At 35.4% G+C, this 18,735-nt stretch overlaps 2 protein-coding genes across 3 annotated transcripts; both read right to left on the bottom strand.

The window, feature by feature from the left end:
• Window positions 1-4,038: 4,038 nt before the first annotated feature.
• Window positions 4,039-5,071, bottom strand: LOC125651780 (rho-related protein racL-like). Its single transcript, XM_048880536.2, has 2 exons — window positions 4,762-5,071; window positions 4,039-4,634 (listed from the first exon to the last, which is right to left on the bottom strand). Exons 1-2 carry the CDS (start codon window positions 4,916-4,918, stop codon window positions 4,183-4,185), a joined length of 609 nt encoding a protein of 202 aa, XP_048736493.1. The 5' UTR covers window positions 4,919-5,071; the 3' UTR covers window positions 4,039-4,182.
• A 698-nt stretch (window positions 5,072-5,769) lies between these two features.
• Window positions 5,770-18,638, bottom strand: LOC125650079 (protein-glucosylgalactosylhydroxylysine glucosidase-like). Of its 2 annotated transcripts, XM_048878027.2 has the most exons (15): window positions 18,489-18,638; window positions 18,188-18,204; window positions 16,568-16,677; window positions 16,185-16,304; window positions 11,338-11,537; window positions 9,628-9,844; window positions 9,313-9,538; window positions 8,362-8,503; window positions 7,890-8,129; window positions 7,582-7,794; window positions 7,352-7,454; window positions 6,964-7,085; window positions 6,689-6,786; window positions 6,385-6,516; window positions 5,770-6,299 (listed from the first exon to the last, which is right to left on the bottom strand). In XM_048878027.2, the coding sequence occupies exons 1-15, from the start codon at window positions 18,541-18,543 to the stop codon at window positions 5,835-5,837; spliced, it is 2,460 nt and encodes an 819-aa protein (XP_048733984.2). In that variant the 5' UTR covers window positions 18,544-18,638; the 3' UTR covers window positions 5,770-5,834. The 2 variants fall into 2 exon arrangements, with proteins under 2 accessions (XP_048733984.2, XP_048733983.2); XM_048878026.2 differs by lacking the exons at window positions 16,185-16,304; window positions 16,568-16,677; window positions 18,188-18,204; window positions 18,489-18,638 and adding an exon at window positions 14,968-16,170.
• Window positions 18,639-18,735: the final 97 nt, after the last annotated feature.

The following is an 18,735-nucleotide window of genomic DNA, read 5'->3' as shown; positions in this document are numbered from 1 at the left end:
GCAGATGCAGTTTCAGAGTTGAAAAGTTTAAACTTAAGGAAAGTTTTGTTGTTTATTACTTGCATGTATAAACACCATATGGTGCGATTTCATACATGCTCATTTGTGTTATAGTTGATAGTGGTAAGGTGCTTGTTCCAATCTTACGCTTTGCATCACTATTTCCTTGTTAATTCAACGTTCCCAAAGTATTGATTAATCGGATGATTTTGCGGTAGATTTGCACGTGGACCTAGCGTAGTTGTTTTGGTTTATATTAATTCACGTGAAGATGTAAACTAAATATTACAATAAACAAAAATGTGATTTCTTTATGAAAATCAATCTACTGCGATATAACAACACAGAGAGCGACGAAATATCCATGGCAATAGAGGTCCCTGCTGAATGCTGTCCATTTTCAGAAAAGTCTTGTAACCTTGGATTCCTTAGACTAACCTGAGATTAACACTAAATAAGGATGATTGGACATCATATAGCGTATGTCGTTGCTTTCGAGAACCATTATGAAATCTTTAAAGAGTTATGGGTTTAACTATGTAATTTTCTATGAAAACTTTACCCCTATGTATTATCATGTATTTAAAGGGTTGAGCCGCTGTCACCCCACAATGAATAGTATACATTTGCGAACAAACTTGAATCCAAGATCTACAAGAATATTCGTGTATTTTTCATAATTCTTGTCATTTCTGACCAAGGGGTCCCAGAGAAGTTTTTACCAATTCTTTATCATGTTCCCCTATAGTAAGTGGCCCGTTAATTTACAGATAGGTTTTGCAAAGTTTGTTAAAACTGGTCAAAAATTTGTATACAGACGGCTGCTGGACAAATTCTTATCAGAAAATCTCAGTTCAGTTTTCCGCTAAGGTAAACTAAAAAGCGAAGTGGAAAATAGACAATGTGGGTGGGTGCGTGATCCTGCATCGCTGGTAATTATTTTAGACATGCCGTTCCTTTGCATTGAGGAAGGCTACTGAGTTTCCCTCCCTTTTTGAATTGCAAGAACACGATTTGTTTCCTTACGCCGATCAAGGGTACCATGGTGATTGTGTACACTTTCAGAGTTTCTCAAGTTCACTTTTACTTCTCACTTGACCTATTTTGACCCAGAGATATAGCACCAAGTGGCCATTCCATTGCGTACACATAAAACCAGCCGTTTTCTAAATAGACACAACCCACAACCTAAAACAACCCACGCATACCTGTTTTGTTTAGCGTATTCTCACGCTAGAGTAAGTCGCTCGTGGGGGCTCTCTGATCAGCTTAAATATTGTGCTGCATCATCAAGACGTTTCACTTTATACAATATTAATCCTTCGAATGGCTGTCTCTGGTCACCATACCACATGTAGTAGTTACTCCGACAACCTTCACATGAAATCAAGTTAATCGGTGCAGTTGAATTTAAAAGAATCACAGATTTTACAAGATAAATATTTCATCTCTCTCGCCTTTCAGAAAATTTATCCTGAGGTTAACTCCGATATATTTTAATTTAAAGATCAAGGACTCTTATGAACATTGTGCACAATTTGATATATCCTTACATGGAATAGATTACCCAGAAGTCCTTAGTACTAGCGACATTACCAGTGGATAGTATTTGTTGTCCCACATTGTATTTTGTTTTAAATTCATTACAGAGAGAAATTTACGGAAGCATATTAGGGCCGCAGCAGTATCTTTTTTTAGTTTATTATAACAGATTAATAATTTGTTATAACAGATTATTAATTTGTTATAACAAATTACTAATCTATTATAACAAATTACTAATCTGTTATAACAAATTATTAATCTGTTATAACAGATTACTAATCTGTTATAACAAATTACTAATTTGTTATAACAAATCAATAATCTGTTGTAACAAATTATTAATCTGTTATAACAAATTAGTAATTTACGGAAGCATATTAGGGCCGCAGCAGTATCTTTTTTTAGTTTGTTATAACAGATTAATAATTTCCATCATCAGCTGTGTGTGGTGTTAAATCGTTTAAGGAAAACGTACTACTGCATATCAACTTTAAAATGGACTGTTCCTGAAAAAAATATCAGTCAAAAGATGGCATATCGTATTTCTTAAGTTAGTATTTTTTGAAAATTAAATTAGAATCATGATATATATGTAAGTTATCACTGTAATAAATAAAATAATGTATCCAGGAGATGTCGGTCTGTATCACATCTACTACATTCGTGACAGCTAGCAAAAGAGTATCATATTTGAATTGTGTGTTTGCGCGTGAGAGAGAGAGAGAGAGAGAGAGAGAGAGAGAGAGAGAGAGAGATAATGTTTTTAAATCGTCATCTTATCTATCCAGTAAATTCGAGTTTGCAATCATCACAAAATTACCTGATTATTACGATAAAAACGTTTCCGTTTTCACTAATGACGGATTTCCTTCGTGTTGAAAATTAAATATCATTTTTAAAGATAATTTGATTATTACAGTGAACATGAGACAAATATGCACATTTAATGTTGCATGGTCTAACTGTTATAGAGAGTATATTGTTATAGATTGATTGTATATTGATATCTAACTGTGTCATAGAGAGTATATTGTTATTGATATCTAACTGTTATAGAGAGTATATTGTTATAGATTGATTGTATATTGATATCTGTTATAGAGAGTATATTGTTATAGATATCTAACTGTTATAGAGAGTATATTGTTATAGATTGATTGTATATTGATATCTGTTATAGAGAGTATATTGTTATTGATATCTAACTGTTATAGAGAGTATATTGTTATATATATCATACTGTTATAAAGTATATTGTTGTAGACAGTCCATTGTTATGGAAAGTACATTATTCATTAATCACTATGATAGAGACAAAAAATGAAACTCTAGTACTCGAACAGTGCTACAATGAAAGCGGTATCAGGGCCGTAAATTACATGGAGGCGGAGGAGGCAGCTGCCTCCTCCAACTTTTGAGCCAAAAAAAATTAAAATTTAAAGTTCATTAGAATTTATGTTGTTTCCAATAACTAAGAACATGATACCTCCCTTAAAAAGCATTCCAAATCTTTCTTTTAGAATGAGTTAGTCAAGTAACATCTTAGAAGGCCCTAGAATCAAGGATTTTGCACGAAACGTGTTCAGTGTGCACAAATGTGCTCAGCGTCTGGGGGCCTGGGCGGCCCCCAGACCCCCGCCTAATTTCCTGCCTCCTCCAAATTGAAGGTTAATTTACGGCCCTGGGTATGTACCATATCAAACCTTGAGCTCGTGACTGAATACTACGAAAGATAACTCTGTTTTCCAATTATTATTTTTTTTTCTCTCTGTGTGTGTTTATTTATTTGTTTCTTTGAAAATCACATAGGATTAAAACGTACTGACTGATATCCAGGAAATTCGGTGAAGATTTTTAGGTTTGTAATATATTTCTTGGAGTTTATGACAGTCAATGATGATGACATGTTCCATTAGATTTCTGTGAAATGAAACAAAACTTGAAGCGATCGCGACAGACCTTATAGTGAAAAAGTGAAGAAAAGTAGCAGTGAACAGTCTCATAATCCTATGAAGAATATAAAATGTAGAATAGGACAAAAAAACCACCAGAGTTATACGATCAAGTACCTAGGAGGAATAATAATGTTCTATTTCTTTCTCCATACGTCGCATTTGTTTCACGTTTCAGATGCGTTCTGGAAATGTTTGTGGGCATTGTCAAAATAAAGAATAATCAAAGTATTGGTCCGATGTCTAGAAATCTTATAAAGTGTATTAAAATATAGTGTTTCTTGTTTATATGCAATTATTAACGCATCACATGGATTGTACAGTGTATGTTTCATGTTTTGATCTAAGATAAGAAGACAACGGAATAAATTATAGTTTTACGTAAAATCTGTAACATAAAGGTCACAACTGGTGGGCATTGTGTTGTGTCCTTCACCTTGCAGATCCTATACTTTGATAACAAACTCGAATAAAATAATCGACCTTCAATGCGTAACGATGGTTTTACAAAAAACTTATAAACAACAAAATGTGACACCTGTAAGTGTTCAAGCCATGTTTAATTCATGTATCTCATAAACACGATCATAAAAGTGGAAACAATAACGAAAGTTGAAAACGATCATAAATGACACACGGTGGATGACTTTTGACTAGAATAAGATTACAAAAGTTTGAGGTATCTCTAATTTGTACCCAGCAGTCTTCGAACTAGATTTACAGGAGATCGCCTTCGTTTTGTCTTTTTGCCGATCATGGCCACATGTTTGAAAATGTCACAAAAAGTGGACGGAGATGTGGAGCTACACTCCATGAAATAGTCCGCACCAATTTGGCGCGCAAAGTCAGCACCTTCGGTTTTATTGATTGGCGGGTCCTGGTCCAGACACACGGAATCACGTATGTCTGTCTGTGTCCCTACCACCAACAGTTTAAATTTTTTGCCAAGAAATTTTCGGATTTCTGGAATCCATTTGTCCCTGATGTTCACTAAAGAAGTCCTGTCTACCACACTGTAACACAGAATGAACACATTGCTGTCCTTGTAAGCAAATTCTCTGATTGCAGAATGTTCCGTCTCACTTGAACAGTCAAATAAGCTAATAGGTACATCTTTTCCTTCAACATTGGTAGTTCCTATAAGTTGAAAAAGAAAATGCTATTGAATATAATTATATCTATTTGCATCATATTTTTCAATATGTAAGGTGATAATAATTTCTTAAAATACTAGTGCACAAACACATCCAAGTATGAAACTTACCGGCAATATTGTCAAAGATTGTAGACTGGTAGTTGTTATTGTGTATGTCCAGAACCCCCTCAGTCTCACACAGACCTCTACTGATTGTGGACTTCCCCACCTTCTTGTCTCCCACTATCGTGCACTGTATACAAGTCATCTCTCCAGACACGACCATCTTCCTCAGTAACTGAACATCAACTGTTCCTCATCAGACCGACATGTGGGTTTAAATACTCGAGCACCTCGTTGCACTCGTCAATAACATGAACTCTCTGGGATAGTGGGCAGAAATCGCACTTGGCAATATCATGACCTTCTGGGGTGGTGATCAATGTAGTGTCTTTAATCCTCGTTTGTTTTTTAATCTCATGGATTAACATCTGTGCAGGGTTTGATTTTTCGGTGTTTTGTATGTCCACTACACCTTGCGATTTGTTGGTCTTTTCTTACATATATTAAACGTTGCTCTCTTTACGCTAGTGTCCTCTTTGATAGCAGATTAAGCACGGTGTGTAGTTTTTTGATGGTGTGTAAACTTATTTATTTTGAGGATATACAATATTTGTGTGTCACCGTACAACATGTGGGCAGTGTATACAGTATTTTTTTTTTCATTTTTAAGACGTAAGCAAAACACTAAATGCACCTTCCATTTACTGCAGATGTTTGTAAATCAGACCTTCGCTTACCAAATATTTTCAATCTTAAAAAAATAGGACAAGCCATGAAATTAATATACATATAGTTTAATGAGAAATAGATAAACTGGCCGCCGGTATATTGTACCCAGAGCGAAGTCAACGGGTACAGGTAAAATGTGTGGAAAGCTAAGAAAATAGAATGCTGCCTCCTGCAACGTTTGTGTAAACGTTCTTGAGAAGTTCAGATGTCTACTACCCAAAATGTTAAGATTGAGTCGTGTTTATGTGTACTAGATGTTTTAATATTTGTTAGGCTTCGGTGGCCTGTGACACCTTTCAATAGAATAACTTCCAAGTCCATAAACAAACGATGAAGTTCTTTCTCTTGTTTGACATTTAATGAGGGAATACATATCAAAAAATGTGAGCACACGACGATTTTTCTTTTCCTCACAAAATCAATAAAAGATTGAATACGGCCAATAAGATACCACTGGACTTTAAAGTTTGAACACTATTGTGGTTATAATTATCAACAACAGTCTTACTCTCCTCCACCCGGAGCTTAATTGCTTTATCCAGTACAGATTTCACCTTTCCTGTATGTAGAGGATGGGAGGATCCGTCCCGAAGCAGCACAGCCAACGACTTATTCTGGTTCTCAGAGTCTGTCACTGTAATGGACAACTTATCGTCGTTTAGTTGCAAGTCAAACGTAAATCCTCTATATTTTAGATCATACATCGCCCAAGTCGATATCCTTAGAATACTGGATACAGAGACCTCTAGATGGTCGTCTTTCAAACGTAATCCGCCATAACCGAAAACCACAGCCTGAAGCAGTCCTCCAGCTGCTGTGATGAAATTCACACATCGCGGACCATCGCTAGAATCGACCGGCTTCTCACTGAACACCTTGGATACAAAGGATACTTCTGATCATATCTAATCTAAGAATGAATGGAAAGTCAACTTATATTCCTTTCTTTTAAATACGCACCTTAAAGGGGCCGTTGATGTTTCGGAACATCATTTTGAAGTTTTGGTGAGCTCTCTGGGGTTGGTCTAGCTCTAACCATCCAACCGTATGCATGCTCCACGTGCCTGTATCTGGTCCGTATTTGTCTGTTACCTTAGAGTTCACACGTCAACAAATCAAACATAGATACGATGCAATTTTATTTTGTGATTTTCTAAAGTAAGAACTTGTATCAAGTCTAATCAGATCTTTGTAACAATGACAATTTTTTCTCATTCGCCTCGACAAAGTCCTTTTAAATATAGATTAATTAATTTTCACTTACATTTTCGTATATTTCTAGATCATTCCTTCTCGTTGATTTAGACATATTCATTTGGAGAGGAAACCCCAGCAAAACAACGTCCGACTGCTTAATTTTTTCTGAAAATCCAATTTCAGTCGAAAGAAATATCTCGATGATAAAAGCTTTCATTGAAATTAAACAAAAGTCAAACTTTGATCTCCAAAGGTTAAACAGAGCATATTTGTACATGTAACAGTAGTCCCTGTGTGGCTTTGGTGTCTTTTACAATGTTGGATTGACAACAAACTACAAACCTTTCAGTGAGAAGCCATCGTACTGAGGATGGAAATCTTTTTGTTGATCATACAGAATCCTTATCTTATTGCTGACCTTCAGAAACTCATCCACTTCCGTCTTATTTACTGGCGTTAACTGCCTAAAAGACAAGGGTCAACAAAATAAAAAACAAGGGTTAACAAAATAAAAAACAAGGGTCAACAAAATAAAAAACAAGGTTCAACAAAATAAAAAAAACAAGGGTCAACAAAATAAAAGACAAGGGTCAACAAAGGTCAACAAAATAAAAGGCAAGGGTCAACAAAATGAAAGACCAGTGTCAACAAAATAAAAGACAAGGGTAAAAAAAAAATCTGCAATGCAGCTGTGTCATAAGCATGCACATAATATAGTACGCTATATTACCTCTTCATGACGAGATGTGGCAGTTCCAAACTTAATTTGGCGTTGTAGTTTGTGAAAATAGAATTGTTGATGTTGAAATGATATTCGTCAGGTCCCATTACACCTTTGAAAAAAAAAGCATTACGTATGTTCAGTGGGTATCAAAGAGATAAATCGAAACATGGCGAAGAGGTCTAGGCAATCTATACAATTTATGGAGTAAAGTAATCTACACGGTACCTACAACTCACCAGTAATTACATAGTCTCCTGTCACAGACTCTGTTACTCTACTCATCCAAAAACGAGCTATTTCTAGTGTTAACTCTTTCCCTCCACTGTTCAGAAGCTCTGTAGCTCGCTCTTTCGAGGAAACAGCCAAGTAATGACGTATGGAAAGTGCTACGTCAGCAGTCACGTGGATTTGGTAATCTGATGCTGGCTTCCAAGGACAGCTTTCATAACCTTCTCAGTATAAAGCAAAAGTTAAGTGTTGAAGCTAAACTGACTATAATCAATCAAGATTTAGTAAGAAATTAGTAATACATGTACTCCAATACCTGTAAAAGCCTGTTCCCAGGGAAACTGAGCTCCTTGATATCCGTTTTTCTGTGCCCTCTTCTTAACGACAGGAAGTACCCGGAGCCTGGACCCAATCATCGTTCTTGCCATGTCTGGGAAAAACATCATGATAGGTGGCATTATCCACGTATCCATATCCCAGAACACGTGACCTGCGTAGTCGTTGTGCGGTCCGCCAGAAACATTAGCAAACAATTTGCCTCCTCGAGAAAGTCCCCCTACAGTATATGGTGATTATAGTCTGCTATTCTGTTCGATATTTTGAATTATTTATTAAAACTAGTATTTTGCTATAACCTGCAAATTATAGTTCTCTTCTATTCAATCTTTGTCAAAGAAAATGATCTTTCAAATGGAAAATGAATTCAATAAATATCCATAAAACCCATACAAGAAAGAAACAAAACGTGGTATATTTTCAGTTTGCTATGTTTAATCTGGTAACCATACCGGGACTAAGACCATAGAAACTATTCGTCTTCTTTGCAGGAAGTGACGACAGGATGTGATAAAAACATGCGTTAATTGTCTTCTGTAGGTCATCGTCCCCAAAAATCTTAATTTTGCCTCTCCCCCACAGCCCTTGCCATGTCTGAGAAAACAAGGAAATGGAATACATGTGTATGTATGAAATGTATACATACATTAATGTACAGTGCATGTTATTCAACGCTAATACATGTATTAGATATTTCCAATCTTTGAAGCTTAATGCTCAGTTTGTTGTAACCTGAGGTAGATGAAGTGCCACACATTCAGACCTAAGTTTGGCGCTCGGGGACGTAACAGTAAGGATTATTTATCATGTCAACGCCCACCTGACAAGGTACCTCCGTTTTTCCAATAATATCCAAAAGATCCGTGACTTTTACATCTAATCCTGGGCGCTTGGTGAAGCATTACCTGTTCAACGTCATAGGTGTGATGTGGCACCAAGATCGAGAATCTAACTTGGTACCTCCCGCTTACAAGGGGTGGAGCTCCCGGTTGCGAGGGGTGGACCGAGTGAACGCACTAACCACATGGTTACCGCAGCCTTACTTAACGACACTTGCTACAAACTTTTTTTTTCAAAAATGTTGAAAATGAAAACTAGATTTATGTTTTTATCAGTACATCAAATACAATTTACCGTAGTGAATGTTATTCATTCCCATAATTTCTCAATTAAGTCCAAAACAATGCGGAAAATATATAGTTATATAGGGAGGGATACTACATTTCGGCTTTTGAACATTATAGAAAAATACAAAATTATTTATCAACAATTGCTTCTGTGTCCTTTTTGATATCAGTGTCCTTAAAATCAGATTCAACTCTACTTCGTTATGTGATGTGAGCATTGCTTGTGTTAAACATGCTGGACTCTCACCAGCAACCGTGAAATATCGACATATATACCTTACAATGCAACCAGTATAGTTCATCTGAACTGATTGACAGGGCGGTGGTGAAGCGCCGAGACGACTCCGTCTTGTTTGTGTGAATGGAGGTAACAAACTTGAATGTCTGAGACTCCTGTGAAGAGTTCAACGAAAGAGAAGCAGGAACAAGGGTCCAGAAATGATGGATTGATGTCAAAATGCTGGTATTTGTCTCTGGTTGTCTTATTGGTCCATAGCGGTATCTATGATTGGAAGATGTAATGCCAAGTCAGATCGTTGTACAAAGTGCGTGTTGTGTGGGAGGATATGTGCGTGATGCTCTGTACCTTACCCTGAGTTATAATTACTGTTCACCATTATGCTAGACAGATTGAAATCTGTAGTTGGTTTTCCTTCGGCTTGGTGAATCCTCACATTTAGACAAGAATGATATGGTCGGGTTTTGGTTAGCTTCACGAGCACTATCAGCAGAGTTGGGAACAACCTGTGGGCAAATGTTTTCGTTTCCACCTCACAATCTGACAGGTTAGCACGATGAATAAACACACCTGGAACGTTGGAGAGAGAATGGAAATAATACAGTACTTTAATCTTTGCCCAGTCTAATACACAATTTCCGAATTGACCAATAGTTCTTTCCCTTTGTGGAACTCTTACACACAGTGAGACACAAAACATACTATCGTCCACACGCGGTGGGTACAAATGCTTATCGCTGCCTTCATATATTGCCTAAAGGATGATTATCAAACATCATGCAACCACCCAAACTGCAGGGACATACAATATTAGTAAGTTTATTAGTATTTAATAATAAAATAGTTCAAACAAAGATCGATAATCACCATTTTTTTTCTTTGATTAAAATATCACTCGTGCAAAAGAGGAAATAAAAAAATTCATATTTAATTCAATGGCCTAATTCAATCAAATATTATTCTTGGTATGGTCAATTTAATGTATACCACCGGCTGAAATAAACAAAATTTACACTTTCATTACTTTTATCCGTATTTACATAGCTAGTCTATAGTATATGTATACATCTTGTACACACCCAAGCGTTCAACAGAACACTAAACGTACCTCTATCACAGAAGAGCTGATATCTTGGAAGTTGCGTATTAAAATTATTTGTTAGATCCTCTCGCATATGCATACATGTAACTGTTATGTAAGCGAGTATGCGAACGGATCTAACATCTAATTAGACTGAACTTTGCCCGGTGTTATATAATGAATCCTCCCCCGGGGAAGGCTGACTATATATATATATATATATATATATATATATATATAAAGCACTAGAATGACCAACGACATGAACAATTGGAATTGTCAAATTTTCGGGACAACCTGTCCCTTCGTCAGGACGTGAAATATCTAATATAGATCCGACAGTTTTGGATACTGAATGTTGTTGGTTCTTCAGTGCTTTATATATATATATATATATATATATATATATATATATATATATATATACATCCGGGTAAAACCTTTTAACGGAAGAATCACCTTATGTCCATTCTTCCAGTGAAAAGACTCACTATATAACCATTCTATACAGCACATATCAAAATAGTTTACACAAATATATTCATAAGTATATACAGTTTTTCACAATTACATAAAACAGTTCCGGATGTAAATTCTCTCTCTCTCTCTCTCTCTCTCTCTCTCTCTCTCTCTCTCTCTCTCTCTCTCTCTCCAAATTCTCTCTCGATCTACTGCCGAGGTGGTCGAGAGGTAGAGCGTTCGCTCCGCATGCGGATGGTCGGGGTTCGAATTCCGGCCGCGACAGAACTACATGCAAGAAGTTAAAACAGGTAGTGACAGTTCCATCACCAAACGATTGGCATCAGGTGTGAATGTCACGAGTCCTCGGAGATAATCTTAAAAACGGATGTCCCATGTCACAGTAGGTGTGGCACGTTAAAGAGTACAGAACTCTCACTGCTCAAAGGCCATAAGCGAATTGGGAAATTTTCACTATATAACACCGGTAACGATAGTTATTTGATGAAAATTGCTAGCTTACCATTCCACATATCCAGACTATATTCTTCAGAAATAACGTCATTTACAACACGAAGAGACGCGGTAGAGGGAATTCTGGCTCGATGGCTGTCAACGCGGTATCCATTGAAAACGCCATCAACGTATATGGCGTCACTAAACACGTTGGTAGCTAAGTAACCGTTTCCAATAGGTGGGGCAAAGCGATCGTCATCTGGAAAACTGAAAGAAATAGCATTTCCATGAATATGTAATAGCACCGTATACAACATCACAACTGAGGGGTCATTACTGTGGATCACCGAAGCGGAGCAAACGCAGTATCATTGAGTATGAAATAGATTTTTTCATAGAATACATGATATTTCTGAAAAATTCATATTGCATATCTAGTATCGTGGATACATCTTGATCAATCAGATTTGTCACCGAATTTCAAAAACAAGTTCTTGCCTCAAACACTTCGTTCGCGTTTCAGGAGTAGGACTACAGCGTTGAAGTCACAGGCACTTGTTACAAATTTGAATGATCAAGAAAACTCATCTGTATCGGTAACTTCATCTCTTTGCCTACTTGAGTTGTTTGATCACAGGAACCGGTAATTGTGTCTGTAATAATAATAAATAACGATCTACATATATAGTTTGCCTATACAATCTATCATTGGGTCAAATGCTGTCTGACGTGTTTCATACCGATTGTTAGGCCGTTCTTGGCACACTGATTTTGACTACGGATAACTCCGTTTACCTGATCAAGATATAGGGCTCACAGCGGATGTGATCGGTCGACAGGGGATGTTTACTCCTCTTAGACACCTGATCCCACCTCTGGTGTGTCCAGGGGTCCGTGTTTGCCCAACTCTATTTTGTATTGCTTATATGAGTTATGAGATTGATCACTGTTTGTTATCTTCACCTTTCATCCAGAAGGTGACCTGATTAGTACACGCATTATTCTTCTCCAGGACCTACCACTTAAAACATACGCATAAATACAAGAATAATCAGTTAAAATAAAGTATCAAAAACACAAGGTTATGTAACAATATCCAGTCTATTATTGAATAAACAATCACAAAATTTAATATTCCAGATTGCGATTGAAAGACATAAATGCATAGAATTTATATACGAGAAGAAAAAGGCATGCTTAAAATTTAATAGTAGTGTGACAGCTGAAAATGTCTTTCTCTACATTATGTATAAAAATATGTTGAGACTGAGAAAACCTTATGTGTTGTGGTAGTTTGTTCCACAGGTTCACATCTGAGTTTTGTAAAGAGGTCTTAAATAATTGCGTGTTAAACTAGAACGCAGATGATATGAAGCAGAGGACTGAAATTCAAATACCGTAAATCTGAATATTTTTGCGTAGATTTATTTTTGCGAATTTGAGTAAAACGTCTATATTTATGTTTGTGTTTCTTATTTTTGCGAATTTATGCTGGAGTTAAAAATAAATCGACAAATGAATTCCATCGTACGAATTTATGTCATTAATTCTGTTCTGTCAACCCAGCAGACATTTGTTTACATACTGATAAAGACCCTCGCCAGGCGTGGGTGCATTGAAAACTAAATTACAAAATTTTGTTATGTCTTTTTCTAGCTTTTTAAAAAGTAATGCCGAGCGTGACAATATACCAAACTATATATAGGTATAGGATAGTCGATAAAACGTGAACGTTACCTATAACCCGCCAGATTACTTACGCACGAGTGATATCAAATAAATCGTCAGTATTGATCACTATTTATACACCTGTGAGTTTAAAACAACTGACCATCGAATTGGTGGATCTAGAAATTTTTTTTACGGTAGAGTTATTTTGAGAGAAATATTTTTGCGAATCCAACTGACTCGCAAAAACGCTAAAAATTAATTAACAGGAAGAATAACCAGATTTACGGTAACTCACTAAGATAATCGGGAGTCAAACCGCGGAAATTTTTAGATAATAAAAAATATTTGTGCAAATCAACTATCTCATAAACTGTCAGCCAACCAAGTTTCTCAAACCATGGTTTAGAAGAGGAATCTGGACTTGCATCCAGAATTATCCTTGTAGCTCTTTTTGTAACTTAAATATTCTTTCCATGCTAAGTTTGGATGTATTACCCCAAATAGTCAAGCAGTAGTTAATAGACGGCAGAATATATGTATCTCAATAGCTTTCTTCCATGTGTATACCAAGAAGCTTCTCAGTCTGAACATTTTCAATTGAATTATTTCTAGCAACAAGTTTCAAATTTCGGTCTTCTAATTTTGATTTTCTCAAGTTTGTTGTGTACCCATAAGCATACATTTTGTTTTATTTACGTTTAGCACCATTTGATTCTGAGATCACCAGTTCTCAATGTCATGAATATCTTAACTGAGTACATTTTCTAAACATCTCCTACTATACCCATTAGAGTATAGAGTAACATCGCCGGCAAACATGTCAACATTTGAATTATTTACATGTAACCGAAGGTCATTTATGTATAATACAAATAAAAGAGGACCCAAAATAGAACCTTGTGGAACTCCTTGTGTGACAGGTAAGATATCTGAAACACGTTCCAATTTATACACATTGTGCCCTGCTATCAAAATAAAATAATACTACACCCTAATAAAAAAAATGGTATAGACCCCTACTATTATTATTATAGACAAAATTACCGGTTCCTGTAATTTGATAGAGGGCATCTATATCCCGATAACATGATTTCTAATGTTTAAATCGCCCCTTTTCTCACAGTTCACGTGGAATTCGCATCAATTCCAATTAGTAATGTGTCACACAAGGGCTAAAATTTCGCAACCCACGAGGGCTACATGTATGCTCCATGTTATTTGACTGTATCGCCAGGCTTTAAATTTGACCCTGCCTTAAAAACCGATCATACGCAGAACAAGCTCTTGCATATCGAATCAGTTGGACGATACAAGTTTCAGTTTTGCTACAATGTAATCGCCCACTTTTTCGTCCTATTTATGCAAAGGTTGGACTTCGTTCACGTCATTTTTTATTCTGAAATATGAAAAGAAAACTGACAAATACCTTGAAATATGTGATATTAAAAGGATCGTAATAAAATTCATGTTTAGATGCCCAAAGGCCAAATTTTAAAGCCTGGCGATACAGTCAAAAACGTGGAGCATAGTCCTCGTGGGATGTCAAATTTTAGCCACCATGCAACAAATTACAAATTGGTGCGAATTCCATGTGAAAAAAGGGCGATTTGTAATCAATTGAAATCACGTCATCGGGATATAGACCCACTCTCTATCAAACAAACCTACTTAGGCAAAGATTTAATGCCCGAAAAAAACCCAATTCCAACGCTGTAGAACTACTCGTGAAACGCGAGCGAAGTGCTTAATAATGCCTAATTGATCAAGGTAGATCCACGACACTCTATGCAATATGAATTTTGCAGAAATCACGAGAGATGTCTTACATTTTATGAGTAAATCTACTTCATACTCACTGATACTGAATTTGCTCCGCTTCGGAGCCGAGCCCTCGTGACCCCCAGTGACGTTGTATACGGTGGATAGATCGTACTTAGAGGATCATTTACAAACACTGCATGAAAGAGGAGTACCGTTCTCTACATCTGTCACAATGTCAACATATTTGACTAAATAAAAACTTTACCTAGCGGATTTTAAAATGAAATCGGATTGATCGTTTCCTCCCCAAATGCAAGGCAGGAGGAGCAGAAATCCAATAAACACCATAGCCATTCCAACAATTATGAATTTGATGTGCTATAGTGATGGTACATAACGTTATCTCGAAGACTTGCATGGTGAAGAAGATATGAGTTGACCAAATGGATGATAATTTTGATAATAATATATAACAGTTCATGACGATTTCTCGTCGTTCATCAACGCCGATCTAGATCCTACGAAATCAGTCCAACTTTCATTACCGTAAAAGTAGAAGAAGAGTTCCTTGTTGCAATATACATGTAGTACATCATCGCCCAACATAGATTTCCGTCGACGAGAATTTATGTCGACGTTCACCACGGATGCATGTATCGTCATCGGCGACAATGAAATCCCTAGACGGGGAAGCTAGACGATATATCTAGGCGTTTGGAGAACTGCAATTAGATTCCAGTGCACACCATTAGAGTGTTATTAAATACAAATTTCACATATATAATTGTATATTATCTTTCTCATATATATATATTCCAACTCGTATATTTTAAAGATGTCAATCAGTGAGTCAGCACTTCTACGGCTTCTAAATAAACCAAACCATACAAAATAGTCAATTTACGTCTTTATTGGATTTTTTTTTATCACAGTCATTGATAAACATTACAATAAAAAAGGACGGCAACATAAAAAATAAACATGTAAAAGACATAATTAGCTTAGCATGCAGTAAAATAACAGAGAATTTAAATAATACTGATAGGGCATTAACATAAACAATACAATAGAACAAAAAAAAAACAAACCAAAACATGGAATAAAATAACAGAAAAATCAAAATTAATTGAACATCAGCATGCATTAAAAAATAATAGAAAATTTAATACTGATTGAACATTATTAAACATGCAGTAAAATAATAGAAAATTAAATATGGTCGAATATTATCAAACATGCAGTAAAATAATAGAAAATTTAATACTGATTATTAAAACAAAATTCAAGGTTTTATAACCATTACAATATATACTAATAACAATTTGTGAAAGACTATGCAGTCATAATATATACACAATGTAATTTACAATTTTACAATGATATAATTTGCAAACCTCACTCCAAACACCAGTGCCATAATAAATTACATCATAAATGTATCCTATTATCACATGATATCTATATAAAATTCTTCCTTTTTACCAATCAGTTGGATCAATGGTGAATTTGGAAAACTCAAGATGTACAAGCTCGTGCTCATTGTAGAAGTTTGCTTTGGTAACAGAAGAATATGGACTCCCTTTGGATGTCAAATACTGTTTCCTGAATCAAACACATTTTTAAAATCCACAGGTTAGTTAACATCAATGAACATTTTTAAAAAAAATCAGTAAATCTAATCTCTATTATTTTCTAATGACAGCTTTAATAACAACTTTAATAATTCTTTTTCTTGGTTTACAACACTGTAAAATTATATCATATGATTTATATTCCTGTTTCAGTCATAGTATTATAATATTAAAACCAAGAACATGATTCTGTTGAACTTTCTACTTAATAGTTAGTATGTAAAAATGCCTTACATATTATTTATTTGACCCCTGCTACCCTGGATTGTTCCCCTTACAGTCCCCTTCTCGGTATTCATCATCTTTCCAACAACCCCGTACTTATTTGCTTCCACATAGGTGTACTATTTCAATAAAATGTACATAATAAAAATATGTAGCAAAACATACATAAAAGAGAAAGATGAAAATTCATATGATTCCGCACATGACTTAGTGTTTCATTTTGAATCATTTTAGTTAGAAAGGTATAGCTTGAAAACAAAACATTATAAAAGCCATTCCAAAACAAGATGTGTTTGTGAAACACAAATGCCCCCAATAATGGCCAATTCCGAAGATGGCCAAGGTCACAAGGGCAAATATCTTGGTATCAGTAGAAAGGTCTTGTCACAAGGAATACTCATGTGAAATATCAAAGCTCTGTCACTTACTGTTCAAAAGTTATTTGCAAGGTTAAAGTTTTCAAAAAGTAGGTCAAACTCCAAGGTCAAGGTCACAGGGTAAAAAATGTTGGTACCCACGGAACGGTCTTGTCACAAGGAATACTCATGTGAAATATCAAAGCTCTAGCACTTACTGTTCAAAAGTTATTAGCAAGGTTAAAGTTTCAGACAGAATGACAGACAGGAAAAAAACAATATGCCCCCCCGATCTTCGATCTCGGGGGGCATAAAAAGGGCCCTCAAGTAATTTAGTGCTAGATTAAAATATGAACTATAGAAAACAATCCATAAAAATATTAGTGCAATATTGATTGTTAATTATTACAATCAATCAAAGATGACAACTAACTGGTTATTGGTAATCATGTCTTTCCTGACAAGTATGTAAAAACTTGTGTCATGTTTTATCATTATGACGTTTTATAACATAGTTGGATATGATAAAGATCGAATGACTCAAATATAGTATGTGTGTAATCTAATAAAAAAATCTTAACAGTTGTGAATTATCAAAGAAAATGAAATGTTAAGTTGATGAATGGCATAATGCTGTTACTGTAATTAGCAGGAAGTTTAGAAGGTATAACACACTTATCAAAATTGTCATGAATAAAAACTATAGAGCTGTGGGATTGGAAATTTTGCCTCTTACAGGAATTCAATTCAAATTATAAAAAAAACAAAAAAAAACCCCCAAAAAACTGAAACCCCTGTGGGTCTCAAACTCACAAATGGCAGATTGTCAACCTTAGGTTTTCATCCATTGAGCTAACCAGACAGGTTAAAAAAGATATAAGACAAAGAATAAATTTCTTATTTTATTCTTCATCTATGGCATATAAATTAACATCCAATTGAAATATCTGTGACGATGTGTTATTATTCCCTAAATAACATATAATTCATGATTATATTATTGATATATGATATTTGAATTTATCACAGGAGTCAACAATTTTATCAATAAAGTGAGAATCACAGGCACTTTATATCACTTGGGGGCCTAATCACTATATATAAGGTGAGAATAAATGAGAAACAGGCATTCATCTACTGGTGAGCTTCATGAACATAGCAAGTGCTTGCTACAACTGAAAAGCTAGTCTGTAGGATCTATGCCCGTTTCTAATTGATCATTCTCACTTTATTGATAAAATTGCAACTCCTATTCATTTATCAATTTACTTACAGGTTTCAATGCAACGCCTAAAAAATAAGGAAATGAACTTCAACATGATAACGATGCAATTGTGCACAACATTAAAACAATCTACAAACTAACTGACTTGTGGCAGAGGGTTATGACAAAAGAATAATGTCGAACGCGTACCTATAGTTTCACTATGTTTTATTCGGGCTTCCCTCCCACTCTTCCATAGTTACAATTTCATAAAATATGTTACAATATAGAGTCTAGTTACATTTTGAATCTTTTGTAACAAGGTTTGAAAATTAAATTGTATCAAAAACAACTTTGGGAAGTCAAATACCTTGAACATTTCCACACAACTCAAAATCAACTGATATAAATCTCTGGTAAGCCATATTCTTAGAAGAAACAAACCGTTGTCAAAGTGAAAGTTGCTGTCAAAGCTGGTTCTCTTCCCTTCGTTCAAGCTATCGAATAACCATCGGTAAACCTCGCTCTTTTTCTTCATTGGAATATATCATATTGACCGAGGAGTTGCCGAGTGGCTGAAATAATTGTTCCTAACGGAAATTGAAACCCGATCAGTG

Source organism: Ostrea edulis, chromosome 5 (genome assembly GCF_947568905.1).
Source record: "Ostrea edulis chromosome 5, xbOstEdul1.1, whole genome shotgun sequence".
Classification (NCBI taxonomy): Eukaryota; Metazoa; Mollusca; class Bivalvia; order Ostreida; family Ostreidae; genus Ostrea; species Ostrea edulis.
Note: the sequence above shows the minus strand (reverse complement) of the source record. Positions and strands in the feature narration are given on the sequence as shown.